The sequence below is a fragment of the Salvelinus fontinalis genome, chromosome 18 (assembly GCF_029448725.1).
Source record: "Salvelinus fontinalis isolate EN_2023a chromosome 18, ASM2944872v1, whole genome shotgun sequence".
Taxonomy (NCBI): Eukaryota; Metazoa; Chordata; class Actinopteri; order Salmoniformes; family Salmonidae; genus Salvelinus; species Salvelinus fontinalis.
In genome coordinates, this window is record NC_074682.1 from 31,987,390 (window position 1) to 32,014,745 (window position 27,356).

Below are 27,356 nucleotides of genomic sequence, written 5' to 3' on the forward strand. Positions count from 1 at the left end.
TTTTGATTACTACATGATTACTACATGGTACATGATTACTACATGATGTGTTATTTCATAGTTTTGATGTCTTCACTATTATTCTACAATGTAGAAATGTATAAAAATAAAGAAAAACCCTTGAATGTGTAGGTGTTCTAAAACTTTTGACCGGTAGTGTAGATTCGGCATTCCTAAAATAAAATGTCAGGCAACACTGTAGGCCAGGGATGGGCAACTCCAGTTCTCTGGGGCTTGGATGGTGTGACACTTTTACCCCAGCTCCTGCTAACACATGTGACTCCAATAATCAACTAATCATAATCTTCAGTTTAGAATTAGCTTAATTCATTGTGTTGACTTGGGATGGGGAAAAAGTGTGACACTTTTCCGGACCTGTGTACTGGAGTTGCCCATCCCTGCTTTAGGCTATAACTCTGGCCTTGACTTCCACGTCCATGGACGTTGGTTTTTGGTCCAGTCCGGTCCAAATCTGAACCAATCATAGATGTCTATGTTTTGTTCAGATTTTGTCCGGTCTGAACCAGCCTTGATTTGGCCCAAACATAGATGTCTATAATTTACGTATTTCAACTCTCATTCAGAACTGAAAATGAACCTGATTTCAAAGTCTTGAAAATACGTATTTTCACCTTTCATTCAGAACCTAAATTGAAACTAACTTCAACGTCTGGATAAAATCCGTATTTTAGACGTCTTTTAAACGTGAATTTGCTTACTGTGACTATTCTTGTAGGGGCTGCACATTTTTGGTCTCACCTCGGGCGGCAGACCCGCCAGGACGGGCCCTGCATCTAACACATCGTCCTATAGCAAATCATAGTCACACCTTAGCGTCACATTCAGTCCTCCAGCTTTCTATACCTTCTTGTCGCTCCACAAAACCTCGTTGTCTGATTGTGAACTCTCAACCCCGTGGTCGGGAAATGTCAAAGAGAGGCCCGTGCTGCAGCAGGGGGGGCGTAAATAAAATAAAAACAACAGTTTATTGCTTTATTTTCAGATAATTTATTTTCCTTTCTTATTTAAACAAGTGTCATATACAATACTAGCATCATAAACCGACGCGTATATGACCAGCTCCTCTCGCAATCACCGTTGACAACAATTTGCAGTCTTGATCATTCTCGTCTCGCATAACAATCCTTGCCAAACATGTGAGTAGCAACCGCTGCTGTATGTTTCCTTTAGTAAACCTGTTATATCTGCGATATGGCTTTCTCCCATGTGTCCCCTCCCATTTTCACAGATAGGCTAAACAATGTCGGTGTGCAGTGTTTCATACAAAACAGCTGTCTGTGTTCCTCTACAGTTATACCTGCTCGGCTGCTGCGCTGCACATTTATAAACGCTTTCGCTGTCATTGTGCGTTTGTATGGCGACGTCGATTCATTGTATTTTATTTTTTACAGTTTCCCGTGTGTTGCGTTGTCTTAGTGTTTAGCTGGCGAAAGGAAATCCGTAATAAGGGACCTATCGCTAGCTATAGTATCTCTTTTGAAAAATAATTACATTTTCATCCCGTTTAATAACTCAGGATATCACATCGGGATCACATAGTCAGTATGGTGATATAGGCTACTTAGCTATATGAGATTAGAAACACCACAAAGGATTACAGTAGTAATATTGTGTATTCATTTTGTGTAGGCTAACCCTAACAAAAATCCCGTGTATGAATGATCAAAGCATTATTATAGGCTATTTGTCTCTTATTATGGGCATGTAAGTCATACTGACAGCTGGTGTGTCTATTGACAGTGCAGTTTGATTAGGGGGATTGCACACAAACATGTTAGTCTGTTTGTCTCAGTAGTCCGTTATTGAAATTATAACATAGTAGGCCTAATACACATGGTAATGCAGCAAATGCAACACAAATGCATGTTGACCATCAATTCAAATAAATAATGTATCATAGTAGTGGAAATACTCATATCTGGGCCAGCTGACATGCTGTTATTTATGTCTGGGCCCAAGGGTGGCACCAGACTACACTAAACACCTTGGATTCATCACCCACACTTCTAAGGTTGTATCTTGGATTTTTTTTTTTTTCATTTATCCCTGTTATACGAGTGATGAGTTAGGCCTAGTCTACTTCATACTCAGTTTGGTTGATAATTTAGTTGTTTTACTCAACAAAAAAACACTGTAGGTAAAAACAATAAAATGTCAACCTGGGTCCGTATTTATAAAGTAGGAGTGCTGATCTAGAGTGCTGGATCTCCTACAGGAGTGCTGATCTAGAGTGCTGGATCTGCTAGTGCTGGATCTCCTACAGGAGTGCTGATCTAGAGTGCTGGATCTGCTAGTGCTGGATCTCCTACAGGAGTGCTGATCTGCTACTCTCTGTTCATCATATATGCATAGTCACTTTAACCATATCTACATGTACAGTGTGGCAAAAAAGTATTTAGTCAGCCACCAATTGTGCAAGTTCTCCCACTTAAAAAGATGAGAGAGGCCTGTAATTTTCATCATAGGTACACTTCAACTATGACATACAAAATGAGAAAAAAAATCCAGAAAATCACATTGTAGGATTTTTTATGAATTTATTTGCAAATTATGGTGGAAAATAAGTATTTGGTCACCTACAAACAAGCAAGATTTCTGGCTCTCACAGACCTGTAACTTCTTCTTTAAGAGGCTCCTCTGTCCTCCACTCATTACCTGTATTAATGGCACCTGTTTGAACTTGTTATCAGTATAAAAGACACCTCTCCACAACCTCAAACAGTCCCACTCCAAACTCCACTATGGCAAAGACCAAAGAGCTGTCAAAGGACACCAGACATAAAATTGTAGACCTGCACCAGGCTGGGAAGACTGAATCTGCAATAGGTAAGCAGCTTGGTTTGAAGAAATCAACTGTGGGAGCAATTATTAGGAAATGGAAGACATACAAGACCACTGATAATCTCCCTCGATCTGGGGCTCCACGCAAGATCTCACCACGTGGGGTCAAAATGATCACAAGAACGGTGAGCAAAAATCCCAGAACCACACGTGGGGACCTAGTGAATGACCTGCAGAGAGCTGGGACCAAAGTAACAAAGCCTACCATCAGTAACACACTACGCCGCCAGGGACTCAAATCCTGCAGTGCCAGACGTGTCCCCGTGCTTAAGCCAGTACATGTCCAGGCCCGTCTGAAGTTTGCTAGAGAGCATTTGGATGATCCAGAAGAAGATTGGGAGAATGTCATATGTTCAGATGAAACCAAAATATAACTTTTTGGTAAAAACTCAACTCGTCGTGTTTGGAGGACAAAGAATGCTGAGTTGCATCCAAAGAACACCATACCTACTGTGAAGCATGGGGGTGGAAACATCATGCGTTGGGGCTGTTTTTCTGCAAAGGGACCAGAACGACTGATCCGTGTAAAGAAAAGAATGAATGGGGCCATGTATCGTGAGATTTTGAGTGAAAACCTCCTTCCATCAGCAAGGGCTTTGAAGATGAAACGTGGCTGGGTCTTTCAGCATGACAATGATCCCAAACACACCGCCCGGGCAACGAAGGAGTGGCTTCGTAAGAAGCATTTCAAGGTCCTGGAGTGGCCTAGCCAGTCTCCAGATCTCAACCCCATAGAAAATCTTTGGAGGGAGTTGAAAGTCCGTGTTTCCCAGCAACAGCCCCAAAACATCACTGCTCTAGAGGAGATCTGCATGGAGGAATGGGCCAAAATACCAGCAACAGTGTGTGAAAACCTTGTGAAGACTTACAGAAAACGTTTGACCTCTGTCATTGCCAACAAAAAGATTGGGAGAATGTCATATGGTCAGATGAAACCAAAATATAACTTTTTGGTAAAAACTCAACTCGTCGTGTTTGGAGGACAAAGAATGCTGAGTTGCATCCAAAGAACACCATACCTACTGTGAAGCATGGGGGTGGAAACATCATGCTTTGGGGCTGTATATAACAAAGTATTGAGATAAACTTTTGTTATTGACCAAATACTTATTTTCCACCATAATTTGCAAATAAATAAATTAAAAATCCTACAATGTGATTTTCTGGATTTTTTTTCTCATTTTGTCTGTCATAGTTGAAGTGTACGTACCTATGATGAAAATTACAGGCCTCTCTCATCTTTTTAAGTGGGAGAACTTGCACAATTGGTGGCTGACTAAATACTTTTTTGCCCCACTGTACATACTACCTCAAATCAGCTTGACTAACCGGTGTCTGTATGTAGCCTCGCTACTTTTATAGCCTCGCTACTGTATATAGCCTCGCTACTGTTATTTTTCACTTTGTTTTTTATTTCTTTACTTACCTATTTTTCACCTAATACCTTTTTTGCACTATTGGTTAGAGCCTGCAAGTAAGCATTTCACTGTAAGGTCTACAGCGCATGTGACAAATAAACTTTGATTTGATTTTCCTTGTATCAAAATGTTCTAATGAAATCGTTCATAGGTCTTTGGTCCCACTCCTCTACAGTGTGTGTGTGTGTTCATGGGATAACATCTATCTTATCTTTTTCTTTGTACTGTAGGTTTCAGCTGTCCTGCTGAGCTATGGGGAGCTGTTGGAGCTGTCTATACAGAGACCCTATCCAAGACAACCATCTCACTAAATTCAAGGTTCCTTTCTAAACCCTCATATATTGGCCGCCCTAGTGTGTGGTGTATTTGATTTGATCAGATACCTAGTCTATGGTGTTTTATGTTATGATGAGCTTTTCTTTGCTGTTGTGCTTTTGTCCTATACACCTGGCTATTATGGCTCGGTTATAACAGTGGATAGTCAGCTATCCAGCTATCTATTGATGCCTAATATCTGTAAAAAAAAAATATATATATATATATATATATAGCTTGTCAAATACTGGATAGGTGCAGTGAAATGTACTGTACTATATTACCTTTTGTTTACATATAGTGACTGCATTATGTACTTCCAAATACAATAATCTGTCTTAATTTAGACACAGATTTATGCTCTGCATCTATGTCAGTGGTCACCAACCTTTTCTGAGTCGAGATCACTTTCGCAGTCAAAAAGCAAGCCGAGATCTAACGCTCAGATAAAAAAAATAAAAAAATATTACTTAAAAAATGTAACATTAACCTAATAAAAACAGTTCTGTAGGAATGACGTTTGTGCACTAGGCCGCATACATTATCACAGCATATTCACTATATACTGTATATGTCTGCCCTGACAATATTGTTTTTCTCAGACCATATTACATTTGAAAACTTGAGCTTTATAACAAAATAGATCAGTTTGTGTAGCACTTGCGAGGCACAGCTGACCATAAATTGAAATAATTTGCAAAAAGTTCGCTTTTTTATTTGACTGGACTGATGGTACCTGCATCTGATGGACATGGTGCTTTCAAGACAACTGGGAACTCTGGGGGGAAAAATTAGGTCAAATCATGACGTCAGTGATCTTCAAGTCGGAAAGTTGGAGCTCTAGAAAGATGCCAGTTTCCGACTTTTTTTCACAGTCGGATCTCGTTTTTTCCCAAGTTCCCAGTTGTCTTGAATGCACTGAAGTCGGAAGTCAGAGATTTCCGAGTTCCCAGTTATTTTGAACACGGCTTTAGCCTCAGCGGAGGAAGGGAGGGAGAGAGCAGCAGAGGGTCTGCCTTTCACTGTCCATGCTCTTTCCTTCCTTTCCTGTGGCGGCAGGTAGCCTAGTGGCTAGAGCGTTGGGCCAGTAACCGAAAGGTTGCTGGATTGAATCCCCGAGCTGAAAAGGTAAAAATCTGTTGTGCTGCCCCTTCCGGAGGAATGACATTTTTTTATTTTATTTAACTAGGCAAGTCAGTTATGAACAAATTCTTATTTACAATGACGGCCACTGTTCCCTGGTGGGCCGTCATTGTAAATAAGAATTTGTTTTTAACTGAATTGCCTAGTTAAACTTTTTTTCACAGTCGGATCTCGTTTTTTCCCAAGTTCCCAGTTGTCTTGAATGCACTGAAGTCGGAAGTCAGAGATTTCCGAGTTCCCAGTTATTTTGAACACGGCTTTAGCCTCAGCGGAGGAAGGGAGGGAGAGAGCAGCAGAGGGTCTGCCTTTCACTGTCCATGCTCTTTCCTTCCTTTCCTGTGGCGGCAGGTAGCCTAGTGGCTAGAGCGTTGGGCCAGTAACCGAAAGGTTGCTGGATTGAATCCCCGAGCTGAAAAGGTAAAAATCTGTTGTGCTGCCCCTTCCGGAGGAATGACATTTTTTTATTTTATTTAACTAGGCAAGTCAGTTATGAACAAATTCTTATTTACAATGACGGCCACTGTTCCCTGGTGGGCCGTCATTGTAAATAAGAATTTGTTTTTAACTGAATTGCCTAGTAAAATAAAAAATAAAAAAGTAATTCCTCCGGTGATACTGACCAGAGAGAGCGGACACCATCTTCCACCTGATAGCAAAACTCGAGTCGCACCGCATCTGCCTCAGGCACAAATTCATGTTGTTCCTATGACCAGAGAAAGTGAAATATTCCTTCATATTAAAATAGAAGCAATGACTGCTAATAATAATAAAAACACAAGGCTATCGATACACTTGGCTTATCATTTATTGCAGTGCAAGTGGAAGTATAGAGAACTGCGTTTTATGTTTTGTTATAGTGTTGAATAAAAACAGTGTTGACAGTGCTGAATAAAAACTTAGACATGAACTCACTCATTAAAACAGTAGCTCTTTGCTGTATTCTTTGACAGTCTCTCTCTGGTCATAGTTGTAAAAGTAATGAAATGTCACGTAGGCTATTACCAAGCTTTGCTGTCTTTTCACACAAATTAATTGGTTCAAAAGGGGAACACTTTGCCTTCCTGGTGCGCAGGGCTTCTGAATCAAGCGCACCTACAGTGGCTTGCGAAAGTATTCACCCCCTTGGCATTTTTCCTATTTTGTTGCCTTACAACTGGAATTAAAATGTATAGATTTTTTGGGGGTTTGTATCATTTGATTTACACAACATGCCTACCACTTTGAAGATACAAAATATTTTTTATTGTGAAACAAACAAGAAATTAGACAAAAAAACAAAACTTGAGCGTGCATAACTATTCACCACTATTACAGCTGCAAGTCTCTTGGGGTATTTCTCTATAAGCTTGGCACATCTAGCCACTGGGATTGTTGCCCATTCTTCAAGGCAAAATTGTTCCAGCTCCTTCAAGTTGGATGGGTTCCATAGGTGTACAGCAATCTTTAAGTCATACCACAGATTCTCAATTGGATTGAGGTCTGGGCTTTGACTAGGCCATTCCAAGACATTTAAATGTTTCCCCTTAATCCACTTGCATGTTGCTTTAGCAGGATGCTTAGGGTCATTGTCCTGCTGGAAGGTGAACCTCTGTCCCAGTCTCAAATCTCTGAGAGACTGAAACAGGTTTCCCAAAGAATTTCTCTGTATTTAGTGCCATCCATCAGTCCTTCAATTCTGACCAGTTTCCCAGTCCCTGCCAATGAAAAACATCCCCACAGCATGATGCTGCCACCACCATGCTTCACTGTGGGGATGGTGCTCTCGGGGTGATGAGAGGTGTTGGGTTTGCGCCAGACATAGCGTTTTCCTTGATGGCCAAAAAGCTAAATTTTAGTCTCATCTGACCAGAGTAGCTTCTTCCATATGGTTGGGGAGTCTCCCACCTACCTTTTGGCGAACACCAAACGTGTTTGCTTATTTTGTTCTTTAAGCAATGGCTTTTTCTCAAGCCACTCTTCCGTAAAGCCCAGCTCTGTGGAGTGTACGGCTTAAAGTGGTCCTATGGACAGATACTCCAATCTCCGCTGTGGAGCTTTGCAGCTCTTTCAGGGTTATCTTTGGTCTCTTTGTTGCCTCTCTGATGAATGCCATCCTTGCCTGGTCCGTGAGTTTTGGTGGGCAGCCCTGTCTTGGCAGGTTTATTGTTGTGCCATATTCTTTCCATTTTTTAATAATGGATTTAACCTGTTGAGGATGGGGGCGCTGTTGTGACTATTTATGCTAATCGTGTAATTTTTGAAACGGCTTCCCACAAAGTTCTTGATCGTACAATATGCATATTATTATTATTATTGGATAGAAAACAGTCTATAGTTTCTATAGGAGTTGAAATTTTGTCTCTAAGTGGAACAGAGCCCATTCTACAGCAATTTCCCTGACATGGAGTCAGATTTCAGATATTTTGGCCACTGTTCTGGAGTCAGTTAAAAGGGCACTGTTATTGCTATGACTATACGGACACTGCTTACGTCTTCCCCTGGATGCCTTTACGTGATGACGATTTGAATGGGGTCGATTGCGCGTTCACAGGCACTATAAATTAAAAAAACCTGTAGCTAGCAAGTCTTTTCTTGCTGCGTAATGCGCGTGGAGGACATCGACCCGCACTTGTTCCAAGCATTAGTGGAGGGAGTAATATTACTCTGGTCATGTTTCTACTCGTTATGGGAGTTAAAAACATCATAAGGTAGTTAATTTAAAGCGTTTTATAGCAATTTATATCCGTTTAGTGCGATTTTGGGACATTTATTTCTGAAACGCTGTAAATTGCTGGGCACGCTTCCAGTTCATCCCGAACGCAGTTGGCATTTCCACATGGCAAGAGGACAGCTTTCCACCAAAAGACGATTGGACCCAAGAAAGGATCCTTTGCCCAAGATACTGATGGAAGAACAGCTCAAAGTAGGACATTTTTATTATGATAAATCGTGTTTCTGTCGAAAAATGTTAGTGGCTTAGGACGCCATGTTTTTTGACGTAGCTTCGCTTGGCACAAACTGTATTGAAAAGTAAGGATAATTTAAAAAATGTAATTCCGCGATTGTATTAAGAATTAAATTGTCTATCAATCCCTGTCCACCCTATATTTTTTAGTCACGTTTATGAGTATTTATGTATAAGAGTAGATCACTGTCTAAGTGGCGCATGGACATTTTCTGACCAGCTGAGCTACATTTCACATTGTCTAACCATGATTTTGGTGGCTAAATATAAACATTTTCGATCAAACTCTATATGGATTGTGTAATATGATGTTACAGGAGTGTCATCTGAAGAATTCTGAGAAGGTTAGTGAAAAAATTAATATATTTTGGCGATGTTGACTTTTATCGCTCACTTTGGCTAGAATCAATGCTGGGCTGCTATGTGCTATGTGCTATGCTAATATAACGATTTATTGTGTTTTCGCTGTAAGACACTTAGAAAATCTGAAATATTGTCTGTATTCACAGGATCTGTGTCTTTCGATTCGTGTATGCTGTGTATTTTTACGAAATGTTTGATGATTAGTAAGTAGGTAAACACGTTGCTCTAAGTAGTTTTTCTATTCCATTTGTGACGGTGGGTGCAATTGTAACCTATGCCATCTACCTGAAATATGCACTTTTTTCTAACAAAACCTATCCCATACCATAAATATGTTATCAGACTGTCATCTGATGAGTTTTTTTCTTGGTTAGGGGCTATAAATATCTTAGTTTAGCCAAATTGGTGATAGCTACTGGTGTTGGTGGACAAATAAAAGATGGTGGATTATGCTAATGTGTTTTTAGATAATAGATGTACATCTTTACATATTGTGTCTTCCCTGTAAAACATTTTAAAAATCGGACATGTTGACTGGATTCACAAGATCTGTGTCTTTCATTAGCTGTATTGGACTTTAATGTGTGAAAGTTAAATATTTAAAAAATATATTTTTTTTGAATTTCGCGGCACTGGTTTTTCAGTGGGGGTGGGGGGGGAGTGCCGCTAGCGGCACTCTCATCCTAGACAGGTTAATGGTGCTCCGTGGGATATTCAAAGTTTCTGATATTTTTTTATAACCCAACCCTGATCTAGCACTGCAGGATTTGAGTCCCTGGCGGCGTAGTGTGTTTTCTGGATTTTTTCTCCACAACTTTGTCCCTGACCTGTTTGGAGAGCTCCTTGGTCTTCATGGTGCCGCTTGCTTGGTGGTGCCCCTTGCTTAGTGGTGTTGCAAACTTTGGGACTTTTCAGAACAGGTGTGTATATATACTGAGATAATTTGACAGATCATGTGACACTTAGATTGCACACCGTTGGACTTTATTCAACTAACTATGTGACTTCTGAAGGTAATTGGTTGCACCAGATCTTATTTAGGGGCTTCATTGCAAAGGGGGTGAATATATACAGTGGGGCAAAAAAGTATTTAGTCAGCCACCAATTGTGCAAGTTCTCCCACTTAAAAAGACGAGAGGCCTGTAATTTTCATCATAGGTACACTTCAACTATGACAGACAAAATGAGAGAAAAAAATCCAGAAAATCACATTGTAGGATTTTTTATGAATTTATTTGCAAATTATGGTGAAAAATAAGTATTTGGTCAATAACAAACGTTTATCTCAATACTTTGTTATATAGCCTTTGTTGGCAATGACAGAGGTCAAATGTTTTCTGTAAGTCTTCACAAGGTTTTCACACACTGTTGCTGGTATTTTGGCCCATTCCTCCATGCAGATCTCCTCTAGAGCAGTGATGTTTTGGGGCTGTTGCTGGGAAACACGGACTTTCAACTCCCTCCAAAGAATTTCTATGGGGTTGAGATCTGGAGACTGGCTAGGCCACTCCAGGACCTTGAAATGCTTCTTACGAAGCCACTCCTTCGTTGCCCGGGCGGTGTGTTTGGGATCATTGTCATGCTGAAAGACCCAGCCACGTTTCATCTTCAAAGCCCTTGCTGATGGAAGGAGGTTTTCACTCAAAATCTCACGATACATGGCCCCATTAATTCTTTCCTTTACACGGATCAGTCGTTCTGGTCCCTTTGCAGAAAAACAGCCCCAACGCATGATGTTTCCACCCCCATGCTTCACAGTAGGTATGGTGTTCTTTGGATGCAACTCAGCATTCTTTGTCCTCCAAACACGACGAGTTGAGTTTTTACCAAAAAGTTATATTTTGGTTTCATCTGAACATATGACATTCTCCCAATCTTCTTCTGGATCATCCAAATGCTCTCTAGCAAACTTCAGATGGGACTGGACATGTACTGGCTTAAGCAGGGGGACACGTCTGGCACTGCAGGATTTGAGTCCCTGGCGGCGTAGTGTGTTACTGATGGTAGGCTTTGTTACTTTGGTCCCAGCTCTCTGCAGGTCATTCACTAGGTCCCCCCGTGTGGTTCTCGGATTTTTGCTCACCGTTCTTGTGATCATTTTGACCCCACGGGGTGAGATCTTGCGTGGAGCCCCAGATCGAGGGAGATTATCAGTGGTCTTGTATGTCTTCCATTTCCTAATAATTGCTCCCACAGTTGATTTCTTCAAACCAAGCTGCTTACCTATTGCAGATTCAGTCTTCCCAGCCTGGTGCAGGTCTACAATTTTATGTCTTGTGTCCTTTGACAGCTCTTTGGTCTTTGCCATAGTGGAGTTTGGAGTGGGACTGTTTGAGGTTGTGGAGAGTGATAACAAGTTCAAACAGGTGCCATTAATACAGGTAATGAGTGGAGGACAGAGGAGCCTCTTAAAGAAGAAGTTACAGGTCTGTGAGAGCCAGAAATCTTGCTTGTTTGTAGGTGACCAAATACTTATTTTCCACCATAATTTGCAAATAAATTCATAAAAAATCCTACAATGTGATTTTCTGGATTTTTTTTCTCATTTTGTATGTCATAGTTGAAGTGTACCTATGATGAAAATTACAGGCCTCTCTCATCTTTTTAAGTGGGAGAACTTGCACAATTGGTGGCTGACTAAATACTTTTTTGCCCCACTGTATGCATGCACCACTTTTCAGTTCTTTAGTTTGTAGAATTTTTTAAAATTTTTCTTCCCCATTTCACTTCATCAATTTGGACTATTTTGTGTATGTCCATTACATGAAATAGAAATCAATTTAAATTACAGGTTGTAATGCAACAAAATAGGAAAAATGCCAAGGGTGACTTTTGCAAGACACTGTACCGCCAACAGTGCAACACCAAAAAAAGTAGAGCAAACCTTTATGCATTCTCGTTGGCTTTTCTACAGAAATGTTTGGTGATCGACTAGGAATGCCTTGAAGATCGACCGGTTGGTGACCACTGATCTATGTTGTGCTTATGGAGACTATATGTATGCTATATAAATCCTTTATAAATTGTAACTTGTTTAAAGTGGGACCACAAACGGGTACCTTACTTATTGGTATTTTCCCATGGCAGGTGACCAATGTGGATGATGAGGGGAATGAGTTGGGTTCAGGGACCATGGAGCTCACCCAGACCGAGCTCATCCTGCACACACGCAAGAGGGATGCCATCCGGTGGCCCTACCTATGTCTGCGGCGCTATGGCTACGACTCCAACCTCTTCTCATTCGAGAGTGGCCGGCGCTGTCAGACTGGACAGGGTGAGTCTGAACCAACTGGCCTAGTTATTAGTACATAGGTATTACAAAATGTTGCCCTATGAGATGTGTGTACATACAGTGCTGAATAAGGGCAACGTTTCTGTTCTACTTTTGTATGAAAATGAACCACAATTGGAATGGGATAAATTATTTTTGGTCAGGAATCTTTGCTTTCAAACAACAACAGTTTTAGATTAGTTTAAGATAACATATATACAGTGGGGAGAACAAGTATTTGATACACTGCCGATTTTGCATATTTTCCTACTTACAAAGCATTTAGAGGTCTGTCATTTTTATCATAGGTACACTTCAACTGTGAGAGACGGAATCTAAAACAAAAATCCAGAAAATCACATTGTATGATTTTTAAGTAATTATTTAGCATTTTATTGCATGACATAAGTATTTGATCACCTACCAACCAGTAAAACTTCCGGCTCTCACAGACCTGTTAGTTTTTCTTTAAGAAGTCCTCCTGTTCTCCACTCATTACCTGTATTAACTGCACCTGTTTGATCTCGTTACCTGTATAAAAGACACCTGTCCACACACTCAATCAAACAGACTCCAACCTCTCCACAATGGCCAAGACCAGAAAGCTGTGTAAGGACATCAGGGATAAAATTGTAGACCTGCACAAGGCTGGGATGGGCTACAGGACAATAGGCAAGCAACTTGGTGAGAAGGCAACAACTGTTGGCGCAATTATTAGAAAATGGAAGAAGTTCAAGATGACGGTCAATCACCCTCGGTCTGGGGCTCCATGCAAGATCTCACCTCGTGGTGCATCAATGATCATAAGGAAGGTGAGGGATCAGCCCAGAACTACATGACAGGACCTGGTCAATGACCTGAAGAGAGCTGGGACCACAGTCTCAAAGAAAACCATTAGTAACACACTACGCCGTCATGGACTAAAATCCTGCAGCGCACGCAAGGTCCCCCTGCTCAAGCCAGCGCATGTCCAGGCCCGTCCGAAGTTTGCCAATGACCATCTGGATGATCCAGAGGAGGAATGGGAGAAGGTCATGTGGTCTGATGAGACAAAAATAGAGCTTTTTGGTCTAAACTCCACTCGCCGTGTTTGGAGGAAGAAGAAGGATGAGTACAACCCCAAGAACACCATCCCAACCGTGAAGCATGGAGGTGGAAACATCATTTTTTGGGGATGCTTTTCTGCAAAGGGGACAGGACTTCTGCACCGTATTGAGGGGAGGATGGATGGGGCCATGTATCGCGAGATCTTGGCCAACAACCTCCTTCCCTCAGTAAGAGCATTGAAGATGGGTCGTGGCTGGGTCTTCCAGCATGACAACGACCCGAAACACACAGCCAGGGCAACTAAGGAGTGGCTCCGTAAGAAGCATCTCAAGGTCCTGGAGGGGCCTAGCCAGTCTCCAGACCTGAATCCAATAGAAAATCTTTGGAGGGAGCTGAAAGTCCGTATTGCCCAGTGACAGCCCCGAAACCTGAAGGATCTGGAGAAGGTCTGTATGGAGGAGTGGGCCAAAATCCCTGCTGAAGTGTGTGCAAACCTGGTCAAGAACTACAGGAAACGTATGATCTCTGTAATTGCAAACAAAGGTTTCTGTACCAAATATTAAGTTCTGCTTTTATGATGTATCAAATGCTTATGTCATGCAATAAAATGCTGATTAATTACTTAAAAATCATACAATGTGATTTTCTGGATTTTTGTTTTAGATTCCGTCTCTCACAGTTGTAGTGTACCTATGATAAAAATTACAGACCTCTACATGCTTTGTAAGTAGGAAAACCTGCAAAATCGGCAGTGTATCAAATACTTGTTCTCCCCACTGTATGTACAGTCGAAGTCGGAAGTTTACATACACTTAGGTTGGAGTCATTAAAACTTGTTTTTCAACCACTCCACACATTTCTTGTTAACAAACTATAGTTTTGGCAAGACGGTTAGGATATCTAATTTGTGCATGACACAAGTAATTTTTCCAACAATTGTTTACGGACAGATTATTTCACTTATAATTCACTGTATGACAATTCCAGTGGGTCAGAAGTTTACATCACTAAGTTGACTGTGCATTTAAACAGCTTGGAAAATTCTGTCATGGCTTTAGAAGCTTCTGATAGGCTAATTGACATAATTTGAGTCAATTGGAGGTGTACCTGTGGATGTATTTCAAGGCCTACCTTCAAACTCAGTGCCTCTTTGCTTGACATCATGGGAAAATCAAAAGAAATCAGCCAAGACCTCAGAAAAAAATTGTAGACCTCCACAAGTCTGGTTCATCCTAGGGAGCAATTTCCAAATGCCTGAAGGTACCACGTTCATCTATACAAACAATAGTACGCAAGTATAAGCACCACGGGTCCACGTAGCCGTCATACCGCTCCGGAAGGAGACGCGTCCTGCTCGTAGAAATTAACGTACTTTGGTGTGAAAAGTGCAAATCAATCCCAGAACAACAGCAAAGGACCTTGTGAAGATGCTGGAGGAAACAGGTCCAAAGTATATATATCCACAGTAAAACGAGTCCTGTGTCGACATAACCTGAAAGGCCGCTCAGCAAGGAAGAAGCCACTGCTCCAAAACCGCCATAAAAAAGCCAGACTACGGTTTGCAACTGCACATGGGGACAAAGATCGTACTTTTTTGGAGAAATGTCATCTGGTCTGATGAAACAAAAATCGAACTGTTTGGCCATAATGACCATAATTTTGTTTGGAGGAAAAAGGGGGAGGCTTGCAAGCCGAAGAACACCATCGAAACCGTGAAGAACGGGGGTGGCAGTATCATGTTGTGGTGGCGCTTTGCTGCAGGCGGGACTGGTGTACTTTACATAATAGATGGCATCATGAGGATGGAAAATGATGTGGATATGTGAAGCAACATCTCAAGACATCAGTCAGGAAGTTAAAGCTTGGTCGCAAATGGGTCTTCCAAATGGACAATGACCCCAAGCATACTTCCAAAGTTGTGGCAAAATGGCTTAAGGACAACAAAGTCAAGCTATTAGAGTGGCCATCACAAAGCCCTGACCTCAATCCTATAGAAAATGTTTGTGCAGAACTGAAAAAGCGTGTGCGAGCAAGGAGGCCTACAAACCTGACACAGTTATACCAACTCTGTCTGGAGGAATGGGCCAAAATTCACCCAACTTATTGTGGGAAGCTTGTGGAAGGCTACCTGAAACGTTTGACCCAAGTTAAACAATTTAAAGGCAATGCTACCAAATACTAATTGAGTGTATGTAAACTTCTGACCCACTGGGAATGTGATGAAAGAAATAAAAGCTGAAATAAATCATTCTCTCTACTATTATTCTGACATTTCACATTCTTAAAATGAAGTGGTGATCCTAACTGACCTAAGACAGGGAATTGTTATTAGGATTAAATGTCAGGAATTGTGAAAACCTGAGTTTAAATGTACTTGGCTAAGGTGTATGTAAACTTCTGACTTCAACTTTGTGTGTTTTCTCTGTGGTCATGCAGGGATCTTTGCGTTTAAATGTTCTCGTGCGGAGGAGATTTTCAACCTCCTCCAGGAGCTGATGCAGTGCAACAGTATCAATGTGGTGGAGGAGCCTATGATCATGACCGGCAGCGGACACGCACGAGAGATAGACATTCCTCGAACACCACAGACACCCAACAGTAAGCACAAACACAGATACAAACACACACACAAACACAGAATGTAAAATGTAATTTCACAGTAATACAGGACAGATGTGGAGCAATAGCTGAGAATATGTGTTGGAAAAGAGTTGGGCGAAAAACAGTAATAATTCCAGATAGCAGGGATCTGGTGTCGAAAGAAAATCAAATAACATTTCATTTGTCACATGTCCCAAATACAAAGCCTTAACCGTTACTTTTATTGTTGCTTAAATCCAAAATCGAATTATATTTGTCACATGCAGCAAATACAACATGTGTAGACTTTAACGTGAAATGCTTACGAGCCCTTCCTAACAATCCAGAGTTGAAAAATTATAGTAACACAACGAATAAAATATACAAGAATGGAACTATATACAAGGAGTACCAGTATTAGATCAGTGTGCAGGGGTACAAGGTATTTGTGGTAGATATGTACGGTGCATTCGGAATGGATTCAGACACCTTCACTTTTTCCACATTTTGTTACGTTACTGCTTTATTCTAAAATGTATTAAATTAACTTTTTTACTCACCAATTTACACACAATACCCCATGATGACAAAACAAAAACTGTTTTCAATATTTTTTCAAATTTATAAAAAATTAAAAACAGAAATACCTTATTTACATAAGTATTCAGACCCTTTAATATGAGACTCAAAATTGATCATCCTTGAGCTGTTTCTACAACTTGATTGGAGTCCACCTGTGATAAATTCAATTGATTGGACATGATTTGGAAAGGTCCCACAGTTGTCAGACTCCAGTCACCCAAATCATAGACTGTTCTCTCTGCTACCGCACTGCAAGCAGTACCGGAGCGCCAAGTCTAGGAACAAAAGGCTCCTTAAACTTCTTATGGCTGCAATCCCGTTAACGGGATGATATGACAACAGCCAGTGAAAGTGCAGGGCGCCAAATTCAAACAGAAATCTCATAATTAAAATTCCTCAAACATACATGTATTTTATACAATTTTAAAGGTAATCTTGTTGTTAATCGCACCAAAGTGTCCGATTTCAAATAGGCTTTACCACGAAAGCACCACAAACGATTATGTTAGGTCACCGCAAAATCACAGAAAAGCACAGTCATTTTCCCAGCCAAAGACAGGATTCACAAAAAGCAGAAATAGAGATAAAATTAATCACTAACCTTTGATGATCTTCATCAGATGACACTCGTAGGACTTCATGTTACACAATACATATATGTTTTGTTCGATAAAGTTCATATTTATATCCAAAAACCTCAGTTTACATTGGTGCCATGTTCAGAAATGCCTCCAAAATATCCTGAGAAATTGCAGAGAGCCACGTCAAATAACATAAATATTCATCATAAACTTTGATGAAAGATAGATGTTTTACATAGAATTAAAGATACACTTGTTCTTAATGCAACCGCTGTGTCAGATTACAAAAAAGCTTTACAGCAAAAGCACAATATTCAATAATCTGAGAACAGCGTTCAGCCACAAAAGGAAGCCATACAGTTACCCGCCAAATTGTGCAGTCAACAAATCTCATAAAAAGCATTATAAATCTTCACTTACCTTTGCTGATCTTCGTCGGAATGCACTCCCAGGACTCCCACTTCCACAAGAAATGTTTGTTTTGTTCGGTAATGTCCATAATTTATGTCCAAATAGCTATTTTTGTTAGCGTGTTTGGTAAACAAATCCAAAGTCAGGAAGCGCGTTCACTAAAAGCAGACGAAATGTCAAAAAGTTCCGTAACAGTCAGTAGAAACATGTCAAACGATGTGTTGAATCAATCTTTAGAATGTTTTTAACATAAATCTTCAGTAACGTTCCAACCGGAGAATTACACTGACTTCAGATGTGCGATGGAACAGAGCTCCCTCTCATGTGAACGCGCATGGTCAGGTCATGATAGACCTGACTAATTCCTGTCTCCTTCGGCCCCACGTCACAGTAGAGGCATCAGACAAGGTTCTAGAGACTGTTGACATCTAGTGGAAGCCGTAGGAAGTGCAAACTCATCCATATCCCACAGTGTATTCAATAGGGGCTTGGTTGAAAATCGACCAACCTCAGAATTCCCACTTACTGTTTGGATTTTTTCTCAGGTTTTTGCCTGCCATATGAGTTCTGTTATACTCACAGACATCATTCAAACAGTTTTAGAAACTTCAGAGTGTTTTCTATCCAATACGAATAATAATATGCATATCTTAGCAACTGGGACTGAGGAGCAGGCAGTTTGTGATGGGCACCTCTGGGCAACTTTCATCCAAGCTACTCAATACTGCCCCTACAGCCATAGGAAGTTAACAGCTTCTACCCACAAGCCATAAGCCTGCTGAACAATTAATCAAATGGCCACCCGGAATATTTACATTGAGACACCCCCCTCCCTTTGTTTTTACACTGCTGCTACTCGCTGTTTATTATCTATGCATAGTAACTTTACCCCTGCCTGCATGTACAAAATAACTTGACTAACCTGTACCCCCACACATTGATTCGGGACTGGTACCCCCTTTATGTAGCCCTGTTAGTTTTGTGTTATTTATTTTTATTTGAATATTTTTACTTTAGTTTATTTAGTAAATATTTTCTTAACTCTTTCTTTGTAAGTAAGCATTTCACGGTAAGGTTGTATTCGGAACCTGTTGTATTCGAAACATGTGACAAAAACAATTTGATTTGATATGACAGTGCATGTTAGAGCAAAAACCAAGCCATGAGGTCTAAGGAATTGTGTGTAGAGCTCCAAGACAGGATTATGTCGAAGCACAGATCTGGGGAAGGGTACCAAAACATTTCTGCAGCATTGGAGTGGCACAACGGTCTAAGGCACTGCATCGCAGTGCTAGAGGCGTCACTATAGACCCTGGTTTGGCCGGGGGGGGGGGGGGGGGGGGGGGGGCTTTACAAGTAGGCCGTGATTGTAAATAAGAATTTGTTCTTAACTGACTTGACTAGTTAAATAGAGGTAAAAATATATACTATTGAAGTCGGAAGTTTACATACACCTTAGCCAAGTACATTTAAACTCAGGTTTTCACAATTCCTGACATTTAATCCTAGTAAAAATTCCCTGTCTTAGGTCAGTTAGGATCACCACTTTATTTTAAGAATGTGAAATGTCAGAATAATAGTAGAGAGAATGATTTATTTCAGCTTTTATTTCTTTCATCTCATTCCCAGTGGGTCAGAAGTTTACATACACTCAATTTAGTATTTGGTAGCATTGCCTTTAAATTGTTTAACTTGGGTCAAACGTTTTGGGTAGCCTTCCACAAGCTTCCAACATTAAGTTGTGTGAATTTTGGCCCATTCCTCCTGACAGAGCTGGTGTAACTGAGTCAGGTTTGTAGGCCTCCTTGCTCGCACACGCTTTTTCAGTTCTGCACACAAATTTTCTATAGGATTGAGGTCAGGGCTTTGTGATGGCTACTGCAATACCTTGACTTTGTTGTCCTTAAGCCATTTTGCCTCAACTTTGGAAGTATGCTTGGGGTCATTGCCCATTTGGAAGACCCATTTGTGACCAAGCTTTATCTTCCTGACTGATGTCTTGAGATGTTGCTTCAATATATCCACATAATTTTCCATCCTCATGATGCCATCTATTTTGTGAAGTGAACCAGTCCCTCCTGCAGCAAAGCACCCCCACAACATGATGCTGCCACTCCTGTGCTTCACGGTTTGGATGGTGTTCTTCGGCTTGCAAGCCTCCCCCTCTTTCCTCCAAACATAACGATGGTCATTATGGTCAAACAGTTAGATTTCTGTTTCATCAGACCAGAGGACATTTCTCCAAAAAGTACGATCTTTGTCCCCATATGCAGTGGCAAACCGTAGTTTTGGCTTTTTTATGGCGGTTTTGGAGCAGTGACTTCTTCCTTGCTGAGTGGCCTTTCAGGTTATATCGACATAGGATTAGTTTTACTGTGGATATATATACTTTTGTACCTGTTTCCTCCAGCATCTTCACAAGGTCCTTTGCTGTTGTTCTGGGATTGATTTGCACTTTTCGCACCAAAGTACGTTCATCTCTAGGAGACATCTCTCCTTCCTGAGCTGTATGACGGCTGCGTGGTCCCATGGTGTTTGGACTTGCATACTATTGTTTGTACAGATGAACATGGTACCTTCAGGCATTTGGAAATTGCTCCCAAGGATGAACCAGACTTGTGGAGGTCTACAATTTTTGTGGAGGTCTTGGCTGATTTCTTTTGATTTTCCCATGATGTCAAGCAAAGAGGCACTGAGTTTGAAGGTAGGCCTTGAAATACATCCACAGGTACACCTCCAAGTGACTCAAATTATGTCAATTAGCCAATCAGAAGCTTCTAAAGCCATGACATAATTTTCTGGAATTTTCCAAGCTGTTTAAATGCACAGTCAACTTAGTGTATGTAGACTTCTGACCCACTGGAATTGTGATACAGTGAATTATAAATGAAATAATCTGTCTGTAATTTTTGGGGGGAAAATGACTTGTCATGCACAAAGTAGATGCCCTAACCGACTTGCCAAAACTATAGTGCATACGTAGTATGTTTTAAAACAACGCTGTTTTTTTAAACAGGAATTGACAATGTCTCTTATGACTTCACCCGACAAAGAGCATTTAGCTCCTAAACTTTAGCTCCTATACCACCTAGCAACTAGCTTTTCAGTTTACTGAGTAGGGTTTAGACCACAGTTTGTGTCACGTTCCTGACCTGTTTTCTGTTGTTTTGTATGTGTGTGATGGTCAGGGCGTGAGTTTTGGGTGGGCAGTCTATGTTTTCCGTTTCTATGTTGGTTTTGGGTTGCCTGGTATGGCTCTTGATTAGAGGCAGGTGTTTTGCGTTTTCCTCTGATTGAGAGTCATATTGTTGGTTGTAGGTTGTTCTCACTGTTTGTTTGTGGGTGATTGTCGCTGTGTCTGTGTATTTTGCACCACACGGTACTGTCTCGTCTCGTTCGTTCGGTCGTTCCTGTTCATGTGTTTCCTCGTTTCATGTAAGTTCATAGTTTAGGTCTGTCTAGTTCGTTTTGTTATTTTGTTTATCATTCAAGTGTATTTCGTTTCGTGTTTTTCCGTCTTATCTAATAAACATTATGTATTCATCACCCGCTGCGCCTTGGTCTACTCACTCACCGAGAGAGAGCCGTTACAGTTTGTCATTTGCCTTTTGAGAGTTCTCATAGATATCTTTAGACATCTCTGAAAACAAGTAACTTCATCTTTAGAGCTTGGACCCGTGGGGAGGTCCTGAGATCATCAAGTTCCAAGAATACTTTTTGGAACACCTCAAATGTATATTTCAGTTCTTTGGGGTACCTTAGATTTAAGCCATAGATGAGGCCCATAAGCAACGTACATGACTGTGTAACACCGGGAATACCAGCCAGGACCTCTGCTCCTTCGATGCAGATCCCATGCTCTATATTCTGGTGCAGATCCTTCACAGTAAACACTTTCATCACATGCTGAACGAGGTCCTCTCGAATCATGGTGTCGTCAGCATCCTGAGTGAAAAAAATAAGAAATAACAGACTAGGCTTCTAGATTAACTGTGCAACTTGAGAGGAGAGAGAGGGAAAGAAAGGACGATACCTCATTTAGAGATAAATAAGGATACAAAAATAAAATCCTTTACCATGTATTCTGTGATAAGGTCTTCAACCCACACCCACACTGGATCACACTGTCTCTTCTTTCCTGGATGGTGTTGCACTGTAATATGATGTTATACAAATTGCATTTAATACCGGCAAATAAATACACAGTATATATACTATTGTGAAGGTGTTACTGTGCATACCCTGTACAGAACTTCAAGGATTTTCTGCATGGCCGCACCTCCTTTCGACTTAAACAAGTCCAATAGTTTTGGTGTAAATTCGTCCAGCTTCTGCATAAAGGTGGACTCAAGAGCAACAGTTGTAATTCTTCTGAACTCTTCCTTAATCTGAGTGAGAGAGAGAGAGAGAATTCTGAACAGATAAGGACAAAAGATGATCTGAGAGCCAGAATGCTATTGGGAAACCCCTCCCAAAGCATGTGCAGATTGAGAATGTTCAGACTAATCTTTAATGCATATTTCATTGTAGATTAGAATATTAGGTCAAGACAACACAAAATATTTAAATCAATATACATTTTTTACCTACATTGACTATTTTCATTCAGCTGTATTTTGTACCCGAGTGGGCTCAAACAGGGCTGGCCATCTTTCTTTGAAGTCCTTCACAGGAAGGGCCTGAACGACATCTTGTCTTCGATATGAGAAGCCTCACAATGATGTGGTTGTCACGTATTTGTACTTCTCCCAGTAGCTCCACTCGCTCCCTCTCCAGAGTCTCATCTGTTTCTCCAACAGGGTGGGGTGGGAGGTAATTTACCTCAGCCTTCTTTGTTTTTTTTAATGTTCTTGGCAACGGGCATGTCCTCTGGGGATTTTCAATTGACAGAGTTCACTTCCAGTTCTGGGCAAACAATTCCTCTCAGTTTCAATCTGTAATTGCCCATCTTATACTTCAGGTTGGTTTGCCATCCGTACAGGCCTGAGAAGGACCCAGGCTCTTTAAGACATGGGTCATTTTTTACCAAAGCTTCTGCAACCTGCCAAATTTGTAGACTTGACGGATAGGCTGTAAACTGGAAGATCCTTTCAGACAGTTTTTCCAGGATGTCTGATTTCACAGACAGATTGTTGAGTACTGTTCCATCCTTCATGTGTGCTTCATTAGCTGCCTCAAGAATGAGCTCTGTATCATAAACAAAGCGAGGAACTTCAAAGTCAGATGGCCACGGACTGGAGCGTTGGGAAGAGGTACTTTCTGGAGAGGACAATATCACAGTGTCACGTGATCCACGGGAGCCCCTCTCATCCGATGTCTCTGTGGAGCTGTTATTGAGTTCTTGTACATTTCAAGTAATAAGAGGTGGGCCGTCAAGGTCAACCACTTTGATGGTGTCTTTATCCTTTAGGTCTTCAGTATCAAGCAAAGACAATAACTGATCTCCAAATGCGCTGTCCATGTACTGTAGAACAAATTATTTTTGAAGCTGAAATGTCTCTTGCACAATTGTGCCAAGCTCAGCCACAGTAGCAGGGATTCCAGAAGGCAATGTTAGCTTACGGATATCAGGGCCCTCAAATAGGTCCCTTAGCCTGGCAGACATTTCTGTTCTGTTGTAGCGAAAGTGATCCTGTCAAGAAAAAATGCATAAAAGTTATCAAATGAGTATGATGTCAAACATGGGTATCCCATTAAATCGATATCAAGTGCTGCTTACTAGATCTCATAATAATAAACATGTAAAACCAAGCATTTCTATTCTATACCAAATACTAAATCCGGCATGAGCTCTATGAGCAATGCATTGTTTTTAAACCCATGTGTAAATACACCACATTTAAAACTATTCCATTTTAAAAGATTGTTACCTAATATTACAGGCAAATGTGGTGCTTCAGGGTTACCATTCTCTTTTGGCCAACAGCATATGCTGTTAGTGGGGAGATGTCTGCCAATTCCTTTTGCTCAATGACCTTAAGCTTCTGTGTGGATTCCAGCTCAAACCCCCTAAGGTGCTCATTATACCAAGCATTCTGACACTTTGCAATAAAAGCAAGTTCACCATGAACAACGATCATTATTTCAACAAAGTCTGGTAGACCTCCAGTGGATCCGTAGGTTAGGATCATTCCAACCGAGTAGTCGGTACCATTGCAGGAAAGTGTGTTTGCCATCTGAACAAAAGTCTCATCTGGAAAAGAACATTGTACCGCTTCCTTTGTCATCCTTTAACACTTCCAAAGCAACAGTGGACAGCTTTGTGGCAGATATGGCAGGCTTGACAAGATTGGTGCCATGCAGATGGTACGCAAGCAATTAGTTGATGCTTCACTGCAAGAGACAGCAAAATGTTTTGAAAGCTGTTGGTCTGTTGAACAATCCGCTTAAAAAAGCTGTGTTTAGCTTTAAAGCGCATAGTCCAAAAAGCCAAAAGGGGTCCAAATGCCTTTATCAGCTGCAGGTAGTGTTCAATGAAATGATGTTTCGGGATAAGACTATCCTGAAGAAAAACCTCTAAGAATCTATGCCTGTGCTCGGATATCTTGCTGTCAAGGTACCAAATGGATTCTTCTGTGTGAATTGGCGAAACCACAAGTTCAACAATATATTTGATGTCCATATTTCCCATGATGGTTCACCTACAGGTATTTTAGTTCTGATATCGAATGGAAGCAGAAGCAGTAGGCACCAGTTTTCATGAGCATTTCCTCCAATACTTATTTTCCTTGGATTCATCAAGTCAAGAGGAATTGATTGTGGGCAGTCAGTGTTATCACTCCACTTATGGGGGATCTGTATAATAAATTTGTTGAGTTCCAACAGAGTGAAATATTTATTCTTGATTAAAACCTTTAAGCACAATGCCAGTTCCAGAGGCAGGGTTCTTTCAAAAATAGTCATGCAGCACATCTGGTGGATAGCCAGACAGCATGTCAGTTTCCGTTTTTCAGTCAAAGCACACTGCTTTTTCACACCATAGCAATGTATTAAGGTGGGATTTTCTAAAACTGTCTGTATTTGTTCAGAATGTTGCTGCTTTGTTCTGGGTTGGAATGCCCCAGTTCTCACTTCTTTTACCTGGATCTCAGATAACTCATCCAAACAGAACCTGCAGACATGCGTTGCACTAAAACTTTCTACAACTCCACCAATAGAGTAGGCTCCAAGATTATCTGCCGCCACACAAACAGTGCCCTTCAGTATCTTTCCCAGCAGAGGAATAAAAAGTCCTTCCTCATCCAATTGTGCAAGATCTTTTAAAAGTGTCTAGCACCTTCCCATATCCATATGTTTAACATCAACAGCCTTGCAGACAAGTAAATGGACTTGAGTGTAGACCTAAACTGTAATGGGACATTTGCCAACACCCAATAGTGTGATTTTGTGCCTTTTGCGGGATGTTCCAAGGGGATTGCACACTTCAAAGTCATCAACATAGAGAAGTAAAGATGGGGTTAATTAATCTCCTGATATACAGTCATTTTCTTTGAAATGTGTGCCATCATAAAAAGACTTGTATCGAGAAACTCGTAGGCCTACTTTTTTACGTTTTCTCCTGAATGTAGGAACATACTGAAAGCTTCTTCCTTTCTTTGCATGAAGTATATATTCTACCGGCTCCACCACAGAATTTTTCTTCTTAAAAAAACTGCTTCCTCTTGTACAGTGTGGCGAGGTATCCATCCGGCCCTAAAACTGTGCTCATGGGATTTGTTTCAGACATCTTGAACCAAATCTGAGATTATGTAATTGTCAATAACACAGCCATGTTTCCTTAAACAGGAATTAACAATGTATTTTATGACAGGACCTGACACAGAGCACGATATGAAATGCAGTTCCTCTACTACCTCATTGATACACTTGTTTGACACGTTGTAAATACTTTCCAATTTGAGCAAAAGGTGACCAATTTTTTGCCCAATGTCATTTTGTAATTCTGGTTCTTCTAAATTTCCTCCTCTTCATGGACTTGTGTATTCAAATCAAATCAAATCAAATGTATTTATCACATACACATGGTTAGCAGATGTTAATGTGAGTGTAGCGAAATGCTTGTGCTTCTAGTTCCGACAATGCAATAATAACCAACGAGTAATCTAACCTAACAATTCCACAACTACTACCTTATACACACAAGTGTAAAGGGATAAAGAATATGTACAAAAAGATATATGAATGAGTGATGGTACAGAACGGCATAGGCAAGATGCAGTACATGGTATAGAGTACAGTATATACATATGAGATGAGTAATGTAGGGTATATAAACATAAAGTGGCATAGTTTAAAGTGGCTAGTGATACATGTATTACATAAAGATGGCAAGATGCAGTAGATGATATAGAGTACAGTATATACATATACATATGAGATGAGTAATGTAGGGTATGTAAACATTATATTAAGTGGCATTGTTTAACCTGTTGAGGACAGAGGGCGCTCTTTTCACTTCGGGGGAAAATCGTGCCCAATTTAAACGGCCTCGTACTCAATTCTTGCTCGTACAATATGCATATTATTATTACTATTGGATAGAAAACACTCTCAAGTTTCTAAAACCGTTTGAATTATATTTGTGAGTAAAACAGAACTCATTTTGCAGCAAACTTCCTGACAGGAAGTGGAAAATCTGAAATCGATGCTCTGTTCTAGGCCCTGCCTATAAATGTCCTTGATATTTATTAGTATACATGCACTTCATACGTCTTCCACTAGATGTCGACAGAGAAGAAATGGAGTGTATAACTTGATCTGGGGTCGAATAAAAGCTCTCGGCATGACGTGTCACCCGTTTCCGGTTTTCTGGAGAGCGCGTGAAGGGACCTGGTTTTGCCTTCTGAAAAGCTGTCGTTATAGACGACTAATATCTCCGGCTTTGATTTTATTTGATACATGTGACAATATCATCGTAAAGTATGTTTTTTCAATATAGTTTTATTAGATTATTGAAATTTATTCGGGACGTTAGGCGTGTTGCGTTGTGTGCCTTTGTTCAGGAAGGAGAGCTTCGCACAACTTTGCTAGCTTTCCGTGCTAATTGACTGGAGAAGAGGACATTCTAAAACCAAACAACGATTGTTCTGGACAAAGGACCCCTTGTACAACATTCTGATGGAAGATCGTCAAAAGTAGGACCCATTTTGTGATGCTATTTCATATATCTGTCGAACATGTGAAATAGTAATTTGCGCCCCGATTTTGGGTACTCTCTCGCTATAACTAAGCTGGATGTCGTAATTAAGTTATTTTTAGAATTCTAACACGGCGATTGCATTAAGAACTAGTGTATCTATCATTTCCTATACAACATGTATTTTCTAGTAACGTTTATGAATAGTTATTTGGTCAGAATAGTTGAGTGTCATAAAAATATCCGCACATTCTGGGAAAAAGATGCTACGTTAGCACAATGTATAACCACTGATTTCAGCTCTAAATATGCACATTTTCGAACAAAACATAAGTGTATGTATAACCTGATGTTATAGGACTGTCATCTGATGAAGGTTTATGAAGGTTAGTGAAAATGAATATCTTTTGCTGGTTTATTCGCTATCGCTAACGTGCCTATTGCTATCGCTAACGTGCCTTGATGAATGAATGCGGTAGTGTGGTAGGCTATTGTAGTAAGCTAATATAATGCTATATTCTGTTTTTGCTGTAAAACATTTTAAAAATCGGACATGTTGACTGGATTCACAAGATGTGTATCTTTCATTTGCTTTATTGGACTTGTTAATGTGTGAAAGTTAAATATTTCAAAAAATATATATTTTGAATTTCGCGCTCTGCCTTTTCAGTGGAATGTGGGAGGCGTTCCGCTAGCGGAACCA

At 40.5% G+C, this 27,356-nt stretch overlaps 1 protein-coding gene across 1 annotated transcript in view; it reads left to right on the forward strand.

The window, feature by feature from the left end:
• Positions 1 to 757: 757 nt before the first annotated feature.
• Positions 758 to 27,356, forward strand: part of LOC129815304 (fibroblast growth factor receptor substrate 2-like) — a 53,131-nt gene continuing 26,532 nt past the window's right edge. Inside the window, exons 1-4 of the mRNA XM_055868986.1 lie at positions 758 to 1,157; positions 4,511 to 4,598; positions 12,133 to 12,319; positions 15,800 to 15,961. Coding sequence (XP_055724961.1) covers positions 4,533 to 4,598; positions 12,133 to 12,319; positions 15,800 to 15,961 — 415 coding nt within the window. The 5' untranslated portion in view covers positions 758 to 1,157; positions 4,511 to 4,532. The remainder of the gene's footprint in view (positions 1,158 to 4,510; positions 4,599 to 12,132; positions 12,320 to 15,799; positions 15,962 to 27,356) is intronic.